The sequence below is a fragment of the Sphaerodactylus townsendi genome, linkage group LG15 (genome assembly GCF_021028975.2).
Source record: "Sphaerodactylus townsendi isolate TG3544 linkage group LG15, MPM_Stown_v2.3, whole genome shotgun sequence".
Lineage (NCBI taxonomy): Eukaryota > Metazoa > Chordata > Lepidosauria > Squamata > Sphaerodactylidae > Sphaerodactylus > Sphaerodactylus townsendi.
Genome location: NC_059439.1, coordinates 27,280,371 through 27,291,259, shown reverse-complemented (window position 1 = coordinate 27,291,259; position 10,889 = coordinate 27,280,371). Strand labels below are relative to the sequence as shown.

Genomic DNA, 10,889 nt, shown 5'->3' with positions numbered 1-10,889 from the left:
ACCTATGGCATCGGGTGCCAGCAGGTGGCACTCAGAACCCTCTCTGTGGGCACGCTGAAACAGAGTGCCCCCCTCCACACATCTAGGCTGGCCTGGGCCACCAGGGTCAATTATTAGTATTAAACCTAAGACCTAGCTTCAAAGAAGTAGTGTAGGTAACCCTGTTAAGCTTCGTTAAAACCCCACTGATTTTCATGTGAAGAACTAACGCTGCGATCCTTTACCTGGGAGTAAGCTCAGTTGCTGGCAATTTCGGGGCTTTTTTGCTTGAGTAAACCTTTCCTGGGGTTGTGATTCACTCGCTGGAAGAGTTACGCCGCCGTTTCAAAACAAAAGCCACCGACTCACCACCTCGCTTACTTCGCGGAGTAATCACTGGCCTGAGCTAACCAACCGTTTTTTCTTAACTAAAACCTCAGTATTCAGGTTCAATTACTGTGTTGGCACTTTGTGATATATAAGTGGGTTTTGGGTTGCAGTTGAGCACTCGGCCTCAAAAAGGTTCACCATCACTGTTATATTCTATGTCGAAGGTTTCAGGGTCTGTTTCCATCAGTTTCTACCATATTGGCCACTGGCCATGCTGACAGAGGCTGATGGGAATTCGTAGTTCCTGAAATTGGAGAGCCGCAGGTTCCTACCCTGTTCTATTATGTCGGTTAAGCAGTCAGAGTCTCCCATTTTTGTTTTAAAATGCAGGAGAGAGTATTGAAATCAGGCAAGGCAGCCCAGCACAAATTTCCCCAACACTGTTATGCTTCAGCTCTCAATTTGCACAAGAATGTATTTTCAACAACTGCGTTTTGGGTCAGTCGCAAACACCAAAACGACACTGGGTCTAGAAACAGGAGCTTTTGCTTTCTTTTTATTATACAGACAGCTGAAACAACATCCGTTCGTTGATACATCAATATAAAACTTTCAGGCAGTTGTTACGTATGACATAGAACGGTTCGTCAAGTTTTTCAAAAAGCAAGTTCACATGACAGCAATAATTTAATAATGTAATCAAACACTCTGAAAATCGGCAGCTTCTATAACTTAAAAGGGGTGCATACCGGTAAATGGAGAATGCTCCGAAACAAACTGTGAAGCTTTTGAGGTACATGGGATTTCTTGAGAAGACAACTTACTGTCCACAGGTTTACTGTGGGCAGGTTTGGGAACTAGTAAAAATCTCCCATCTCCACTGTAACAATGCGACAAGGCTTCCGTTTTCCTGCGACTTCGTTGCATTCTCACAAAGCCGCACACTTGGTTCATTGTTGACATAATTGAAGCTTTAATTGTAACTCCTGACATGTTCTATTTTTGCCCCCAAACTCTGGCAATTAGGGCCGACGCTCGAGGCTGTCCGTGAATGGGTGTTGGCTTAATTAAGCTACTCATTATTGGGGTTTTTTTTTAGAACTTGAGTCAGTTGTTTTAAGTATGCGAGGCCACATTCCTGATGCATGAGAAGCAGGCGGCACAAGCAGCACGTTGCTTTTTTTCATTCATTATCACAAGGTTATTTGTGTACTGTTGACGTGACCCTGGCGACGTTACTTAGATTGCCTCCGTGGTCTGCTTCCTTCTGGATCACGCTCGTTACACTGCCCCGGGTCTTGCAAGAAATGAAAAAAAATATCCACATGGCAGATGTTGCTCAAGGGGAAACGTTAGAAGCCAGTAGTAAGTTCTCGGACAATGCAAGCGGCAAGCAATAGGTTCTTGGGAGCGTGGTCCTCCAGACCCATCTAGAACAGGGGTAGGGAACCTGCGGCTCTCCAGATAGTTGCCCTCCCCTCCAAACTCTCAGATTTTTTCCCCTTACAAGACAGATGGGGAGCACATTTAATGATGGGCAATACATTTTAAAAAGGCAAAAAATATTTCTTCCTGTACAATAATTAATGTGTGGAACTCATGGCCACAGGATGTCGAGATGGCAGTTTAAACTGACCACTCTGGGAAAATACAACGCTGGACTAAATGGATCGTTGGTTTCACCCAGCTGAGTTCTTATATTCTAAGTCGAAGAGCAGTCCCGAGTCTCAGGTTTTAAATGCAGGAGAGTACTGAACGTAGGCAGGGCAGCCCAGCACAAATTTCCCAACACTGTTGCATTTCAGCTCTCAATTTGCATGAGAATGGCCAATCCTTCATTTTGGGTCAGTCACAAACACCAAGACACTGGGTCTAGAAACAAGAGCTTTTGCTTTCTTTTTATTATACAGACAGCTGAAACAACATCCGTTTGTTTATACATCAATATAAAACTTTCAGGAAGTTATATATGATATAGAACGGTTAATCAAGTTTTTCAAAAAGTTCACATTACAGCAATAATTTAATAATGTAATAAAACACTCTGAAAATCGGCAGCTACTACAACTTAAAAGGGATGCATTTAAACCAGCCCATGTAGGGCTTCAAGTGTTTAATTCCAGCGATAGGGCCTACAACACGAGTGTTCTAATGCAGTAATCCTAACAAGCTCAAATCCCCATTTAAACGTAAGGCAAACTGCATGGAATACCATGTGAATATGCCCAGCCAAATTCAAATCCAGCACTGCTGTGTGACGGTGTTGAAGGCTCTCGGGAGCTGGGACCAAAGCCTTTTCCAGCCACAGACTCTCTGAATGCTTTTTCAGTCTCTGTTCCCCTGCCCACAAAATGGTAATACCAACAAAACACACCACTTCACGATTGCAACTGCATTTCGTGGAACTTGCTCACTGTTGAAACAACCCAACAGCATTGCATCAGAGACCTCAACAGTACATACGCTTGAGTCATTATAACTGTATTGCATGTTATGCAGAGCATCCATAAAATACAAGGTGTTCAGCAATAATTTAGGACCAGTGCATTTATTCAGAAAAGGAGAACCCAGAAGATCGTGCTCCTGGCCCCACACAGAGGTCTTCTAGCCCCACTTGAGGGGATATGAAATATGGGGCCAGGCTGATCAGTAATTATGTAATTATGCTACACTGTAGGTTAAGGGTGAAAAACAGACATGTCCTGTGTTGATGGATGCAGCTGTGTGCCTTCAAGGCAGACACGTTTTGTGATCCTCCCCTTTAATTCTTAGGCTGCCGCCCCTCAGAAAATGCTAGCAGTTTTGAATTAGGACCCCCATGCTTTTAAATATCAAAAATCCTACCCTCCCCGGTTGTGGTGGGTTTTCCAGGCCTTCGACAATACACTACCCTCCTTTGTCTGTTTTTCTGCCCAGACAGAATGCTTCACAGCCACTGTTAACAGCTATTTAATTCACAACTTTGTTCAGACACACAGCTGAACTGTGGAGTGTACCACCACTGTTTTCCTATGGAACACGGTCCAGAGCACCGTGGATTCTTTCCCAAGCTCTGGCACGATGTTCCACCTCCAGACAGGGCTTCAAGAGGGCGCCCACTTCGGCAATTCTGCGTTGAAAACGGCAGCGATCGCGAGCCATTTCCTCCCAGGGACCCCGGCGAGCGGCTCGGGAAGCATAATCCCAGACCACCAGCGTGTGGACAGCGACCTTGGAAGAGAATCGAACCTAAGGATGAAGGGAGAGGACAAGGACATTAGAGCAGGCATTTCTTAGTGGGAGACAGTTGTGTGCTTTGGAAAATGAGCATGGGTGTACGTGTGTGAAAGAAAACAAGGAATCCGGTGTGGCAGTCATCTGTCCTCACTACTTTTCTGTAGAGAAAAGGCTAAAAAGTAAACACTTCTAATGCACAGTAGTTTCGGAGGAGACCAAAAGTAATTTGAAAGCAGAAGAAGAAGAAGAGTTTGGATTTATATCCCCCCTTTCTCTCCTGCAGGAGACTCAAAGGGGCTGGCAATCTCCTTGCCCTTCCCCCCTCACAACAAACACCCTGTGAGGTGTGTGGGGCTGAGAGAGCTCCCAGAAGCTGTGACTAGCCCAAGGTCACCCAGCTGGCGCAGGGAGCGCATTGTACAATTGAATTCCCCAGATAAGCCTCAATAACTCAAGCTGCAGAGTTGGGAATCGAACCCGGTTCCTCCAGATTAGATACATGAGCTCTTTAACCTCCTACGCCACTGTTGCTCCTAAAAGAGGCATTGATTTCCGTGGATTGGCTTTCCCCACTCATTACCTCTAGTCAAACATATTATTTTTTGGTACTAAACTCTGGTCCATTACTCAGACCAAATGCACACATCCAGTATCCCAAGCAGAGTTTGGAGACAACAGCTTTTCTACCACCAAGTTGCAGCCAGCAACGGGTGTTCAGAGAGACAGTGACCCAGAAACAGAGGCTCTATTTTGCCCTGAAGGGCAAATGCTGATCTACGCATCCTCCATTCACCCATCCTCCCCCTTCTCCCCGTGTTCCAGATGGTAGCCTGCCATCAATACCTTTACTATCTTGCCAGCTACAGACCAAGGCACCAGCCTGTAACTCTTCTGTGACTAAACATAAATTACCATTGCAATGTAGGACTCCATTTCGGAAAACAGTTAATATTCTAGGCCTAGCCAATGAAGACCTAAGTATTGAAGCCACCTGAATTCAAAGACCCCCACCAGGTATAATTAAAGCGATTCACTAAAATGATGCCGGAATAAACCAAAAAAGAATAGCGAACAGTGCAGATAAAATAATAAAGTGAAAAAGACAATCTAAGCACCGTTACAAACATTGTGTCTGAACATTACCATGCTTCAGAGTCCAAGATGAGGATTCTGACAGACCCCCCAGAAGTAAAACAAGACACAAGGCTAGACTTGTGGGCTATCAGCAAAACTAGCAAGCGAGAATGAAGAGAGACGCTGTGCCTAGACACAGAGGCTCTATTTTGCTTTGATGGCTAAGGAATGCTGATACACCCATCCTTCATGCATGGGCTCCGGTTCTCATTTAAAGCCATCAAAGCTAATAACCGCTGCCACATTTTATACCAACCTCGTCCCTGAATTATGATTCGTAACCTTCATACTTTACGTAGCTCTTTAAAGCATTCAAAGTTCTCAATAAACGTGATGTTCTAATCCTTACAACAAACTTGTGGGATAGACCATTATTATCACGGAGTTTCGTTTATGTGCTTAAAGGCACCTGATTGGCTGAGGAGACCGACCAGGAACTTCCTGATCCATAGCTCATGCTATAAACTCCCAAGCTATGCCCAGTGGCCTGATAGCCTAGACCAGGAACGGTGAACCTTTTGAGATCGATGTGTCAAAAATTCAGGAAATGCTGAACTCGACTCTGCTGGGGTTTACTGCCCCCGCATCCCAAACAAAAGAGGAACAATTCTTTACATATTCGGTTGCTGTTGTCTTTTTTAAATACAGCCCAGTCATGGGTGGTGCTATGTACTATATAAACACGAAATAATTACAAGAATGACTCAAACTGGGAGAATGGCTGTGGCTGAATAGTGGCATGTCTCCAAAACGTCATGGTGTGTCATATTTGACACACGTGTCACAGGTTCACCATCACTGGCCTACTACACTGCAGTGGCGTAGTGGCTAAGAGCAGGTGCACTCTGATCTGGAGGAACCGGGTTTGATTCCCAGCTCTGCTGTGGAGGCTTATCTGGGGAATTCAGATTAGCCTGTGCACTCCCCCACACACCAGCTGGGTGACCTTGGGCTAGTCACAGCTTCTCGGAGCTCTCTCAGCCCCACCTACCTCACAGGGTGTTTGTTGTGAGGGGGGAAGGGCAAGGAGATTGTAAGCCCCTTTGAGTCTCCTGCAGGAGAGACAGGGGGGATATAAATCCAAACTCTTCTTCTATACTGTCATTAGAGCTGGAAAGATGAGAAGGTCTGGCTATGGTTAGTTTTTGGATGGGAGTCCTCGGTTGTCGTGCAGAGCCCGGCAATAGCAAACCGTCTCTCCTCATCTTTTCCCTTGAAAACCCCGTGGTCCTGAGGTCACCAGTCAGTGGTGACTCGATGGCACACAGCTGTTATTATGCTATGTCATCCCTCTCACGGTGGGTGCTGAAATGGGAGAACAGCTCACTTCATCAGATGCACCGGAGTGTCAATTCACCAGACTGATCAATATACACTACAGAAAGGTAGAGGAAGGTTGGAAGGTGGGGAATGTAACAAGGAAAGACCAGTTCAAAGTAAGATCCACCCCACAAAGAGATGTTCACTCAGACTTGGGCGTGAGGCGCTCTCTACTGTATCTTCTTATCTCATTTCATCCTGCACTCAGTTTTGCATTTTGCTTATCTAATGAAAGCTGGGCGTGCCTCACGCCCATGCTGAGTCAACAGATTACTTTTTGGACTGCCTCTTGTTTTGCGCTGGCCTCTCCTTGCCACATTTTCCCACTGCTGTCTGTTGTGAACATAAGTCCGTCTGATGGAATGACATGGACTCCCATGCATCTGATGAAGGAAGTGCAGACTCGCTTCGAGATGCTACAGGATTCTTGTTTGAAGCCAGGGGTGGAGCGCTGGCTCTCCAGATGTTCATGGACTATTCTCATCAGCCCCTGCCAGCATGGCCAATTTTCCTCCCTTTGATCACGCTCATTGACTTTCATGTTTTTGAACAGAGGGAACAAAGGAAACAGTGCGATCTCCAAACACACTGAGCAGGCTGGCTTGTAGAAATTGCTGACCAAATGGACAACTTGCAATAAATGAAAGGAGAAAAGGCTGACTGCATGGAAATGCTAGCTGCTATTTAATTTAATTTTGCCAAACGATGTTAACACCTGTCAGCCTAATAGTATTGATCTTGTTAACAAGGTCTTGAAAGCTAGCTGTTTTCCTTTTTCGTCTCTTACAGCTGTCAACTAGTCGCCCATTCGGATTGGCACGGCCTGATGGGAATCATAGTCCATGAACTTCAGGAGGGCCGGAGTTGGACCCCCCTCACGGATGCAAACACAAGACCACAATCCTGTATGATTAACTGATGTTCGCTGCTCTAAGCTCCACTCAATGGGGAGAGCGTTTAAAAATCGATTTTAAAAAATCCTAAGCATCCGCAATGTGAGCCAACAACCTGCATGGGGTAAGGCTAGGATACTTTTAAATTTCTCTGAGCTCAAAGAAAATTTATGAAGTAATATCAAGCCGATCCCCCTCCCCCCCCCAAAACTGCTGCGTTCTGAGCTTATCAGCTTTTGCCTAGTAGATCTGAAAGTAGATGACAGATTTCCCCACAGGAAGTGCGGAATGGAAAGAGAGAGGCCCTACTTTGCTCAGAAATGTCATAGTCTATTTTCGACATAACAAAGAATAAACTGTGGCAAGATAAACAGAGCGAAATCGTGAAGATATGGACCATATACGAGGACTGGATGAAAGAAGCTGGAGTCAATGAGGAGAAAAGATTACAAAGAACTAACTTACTGCTGTTTGACAAAACTATGAAAAATATAGGGGGGAGGGGAAAAAAGGGGAAAATGTATTGTTTGAAAACAAATGAAGAAAAGCATCAATATAAAATGTAATATTCAAATGATACAATATATTTTTTTTAAAAAAAGGAAATGTCATAGTCTTAGATCAGTGGTTCTCAACCTTCCTAATGCCGCGACCCTTTAATACAGCTCCTCATGTTGTGGTGACCCCCAACCCTAACATTTATCCATTTTCCAGGTGGAGAACAAAGGGGTCGCAACCCACATGTTGAGAACCACTGTCTTAGATCATCCACTTCCTCCACATCATAGATCATCCATTTCCTCGCTTGCACAGAGGGGAACTAGATAACTTCCAGCTCTTTCCGGAATGGTGAGACTGGCCTGGGGGAACTAAGTGGAAGGAAATACAAGGGCAGAACAGAGAAGAATGGCCGAGATTAGAAAAGGAGGCCCCCTGTGAATAATTCGGTGGGGGAGCATTAAAATTAGGGATGCTATGGAACTTCCCCTCTGCTGTTTGAGTTTCTCCCCCAGACAGACGAAACCTACAAGTTCATCTTTTCAAGCCACTTTGATTTCTTGTGTGTAAAAAAACACATCCTGAATGCCAGTGATGAGAACAGGCAAAGTAAAAAGGCCCACAAGAATCGGTCAAAAAATGAAATATAGCCCATGCATTTTGTCCCTAATTGTAATGGTAGCTTTTTGGGAGGATTAACAAAGCAAGGAGTCTTTTGGGGGCCTTCTCTTGGCTAACAGCTAGTGTGAGACAGGGCATTTTGAGAAGGCCGGTGTAGACGCCAGTCACCTCACCTCCCCCCGCCCCCAAATAACCAACCATCCAGTTTTGCTACGCACTGCAATTCTGAGTGTGCCTCATATCAGGATACCCGCTCTTTCCCTGTTCGTTTTGTACCCATTAAAAGCACGCTCACCCTGCTTTCCACCACATTAGGACAATGGTGGTTAGGGACAGATCGTCACAGTGAACGGAAATTAATGAAAACGTCCGCATTCTTTCAATATGCGTGAACAAAGCAGGCAATTCTCCTCCAATTATTGGGGGTGAGGGCACGATTATTGGTGTTACTACTAATTACAGAACAACAGAAAGCCGTAAGCTGGAAGCAAGAACTCTGGTTGACTCCACAAGCATTTTAAAACGTGACTCACCTTCTTCACCGTTTGGTGTTCCTTCCGGGAATCCAAGGATGTCTCTGTGGTCACCAAGTCACAGTTTCTTTCCGTTCCTAGCTGACAGCTGGAGTGAGGTGGATGCCCAGTGGCAGATCTTTGGTCTTCTGATGGTTTGGGAAGATCGCAAAACTCCTCCAGCCTAGAATCTTCCTGTCTTATGTGAAAGGAGACTGCAATTTCCTTGTGGTTCTTGGGTTCAGGTGAGGCAACGGCGACTGGTTGAACGGATTTGGAAAAGCAGAGTAAAGACGGGGGGTCCACGTTGGAGAAGCAGGATCCAGAGAGGTTTTCAGGAAAACCCTGATGTTGGGAATGACCTTCTGCTGCAGTATCACACTCCAAAAGAGTGCCATCTAAACAGGATTGACCGGTCTCTTCTATCTCATCTTCACTTGACCAGTCTTCTGAATCATCATCATCATCATCATCCTCAGATGGACTGTAGAACAAGGAGAGCACCAGGGAGCTTTTGAAGCCACAAGAGGCAGCAGGTGTTCCCATGTTCTTCTTCGCATTTCCAAACTGCAACAGGTTTTCCGCCTCCTTTGAAACGTCCGATGTTCTTTCCATGTCTTGTTCTTCAAACGCCACAAAATCCCCATCAGGTTCGACCCTCTCCCCGTGTTCTTGGGAACTAGAAGGTCTCTCCAACCTCTGCTTAGAATCCACTTCAAGGTCATTTCCCAAACCCTCAAACTCTTCATGGGGGTTACAGGAATCTCCGCCTTTCTCTTCCGAATACCTCCCAATACCCAAACCTCCCAATGATTTCTGGAAAACAGTGACATCTTTGAGCCCTAGGTTGTCATCAGATGGAGGTTCTGAACTCGCGCATCTTCAAAGTCAAAGGGGATGGAACGATGTATCAGATGCAATGCAGTATTATCTTCTAAATCCATCTTGCCCATTTTAGCTACACTGGAAAACTGTTCTAGGCATTCCCCAAACTGTCTATCGTCAATTAAACTTTCTACATGCTCTTGAGACCAGCTTTCCAGGCTACTCAGGATAAAATACCCTGGATGATATACTTCACAGTTGAGCATCTCTCCATCTTCATCTTTCCCAAGTTCTTTTTTCTCTCCCAAGGGTCTTCTCGCCTTCTCCAAAGGGGCAACTGCAGCTAGCCTGCAGACCCCCTTGGCAATACCCATCAATATAGCCTTCATCAGTGCTCCAGGGAAATTCTGCCAGAGGCGAAACCACTTCGTCACCCAGTGCATCATGAGGTTAGCCACACGTCCAGGTGGCATGGCTGTATTGTCAGGCCCACCAGCAGGAGGGGACTTGCTCGCCTCCAGAGGTAGCGTTTTAGTCATCTTGGGTCCAAGGTGATCACAGCAAACAAAGTGAAAGTTTGTGCTTTTCGGCTGTGAGGCCAACTCGCTGGACAAGTGAGGAGGCATCTTTGACCTGAAAAGAAACAGAAATGAGAATGAACCCATAAGCTTTATTAGAATATAGAACTCTGATAAGCATTATCGGAACCTACGACTCTAGAATAGGAAAGTGGCAAAGGGACGCCCCTGAGGATTGATGTCCGAAGTCCTGCAGTTTGTTGCAAACTTGTCAGTGGGGCACCCATTTTGGTGGTCCCGGGTTCAATTTCTGGCATCTAAAGGATCTTCAGTAGGAGGGAAAGACTCTTCTTAAGATTCTGGACAGCCAATCAGGGTAGACCACAGCAACTTAACTGGACCAATAACTTAACTGGACCAATGATCTGATAGAAAGCAGTTTAATATGTCCAGAGAAAAAGGTGTCTCTCTGTAGCACAAACTGTGCAAGCACAGGGCTCGTTTATTTAGTGAGGATGTGGCGTTCTGCACATGCTCAAAGGTGCTCACAATTGTTATTCTCTAGGGCCGTGGTGGCGAACCTTTGGCACTCCAGATGTTATGGACTACAATTCCCATCAGTCCCTTCCAGCATGGCCAATTGGCCATGCTGGCAGGGGCTGATGGGAATTGTAGTCCATAACAACTGGAGTGCCAAAGGTTCGCCACCACTGCTCTAGGACTAAGCTCTGCTACTGACAACAGATTTCTGCCTCTCTGGGGAACCTGTCCTCAGGTAAATTAAGCCATGAAGTATATATTATGATATCTAGGGAGGTCAGGACTGCTGAGTTCTGTGGGAGTTCATGGCAGAATGAACTCTGGTTAAAGACACCATAATTCTTTGCCAAGGAAGTAAAATGGGTTAGGAAAGGCCAGTCAGATCTTTCAAGCAAAGGCAGCAAGTCAGAAGAAGAGCCTGCGAGCCCAAACTCAAGCAGAATTCCTTCCTCCCCTGAGCTGTGCCAGAGTGTATCCCTCATTGTGCTCTGTGCTGTTTCCCT

At 45.6% G+C, this 10,889-nt stretch overlaps 1 protein-coding gene across 1 annotated transcript; it reads right to left on the bottom strand.

Annotated features, from left to right (window-relative positions):
- Window positions 1-3,285: 3,285 nt before the first annotated feature.
- On the bottom strand, window positions 3,286-9,867 carry PPP1R15A (protein phosphatase 1 regulatory subunit 15A). Its single transcript, XM_048516707.1, has 3 exons — window positions 9,566-9,867; window positions 8,525-9,383; window positions 3,286-3,537 (listed from the first exon to the last, which is right to left on the bottom strand). The coding sequence occupies exons 1-3, from the start codon at window positions 9,865-9,867 to the stop codon at window positions 3,319-3,321; spliced, it is 1,380 nt and encodes a 459-aa protein (XP_048372664.1). The 3' UTR covers window positions 3,286-3,318.
- Between the last annotated feature and the right edge of the window lie 1,022 nt (window positions 9,868-10,889).

Excerpts from the sequence above, each read along its gene's own strand:
- PPP1R15A (XM_048516707.1), bottom strand. The coding sequence starts at position 9,867 with ATGACTAAAACGCTACCTCTGGAGGCGAGCAAGTCCCCTCCTGCTGGT. Across the intron at positions 9,384-9,565 it reads TGTGAAGTATATCATCCAGG|ATGCGCGAGTTCAGAACCTC; the intron begins GTATTTTATCCT and ends TTGACTTTGAAG. Across the intron at positions 3,538-8,524 it reads AACACCAAACGGTGAAGAAG|GTTCGATTCTCTTCCAAGGT; the intron begins GTGAGTCACGTT and ends CTTCATCCTTAG.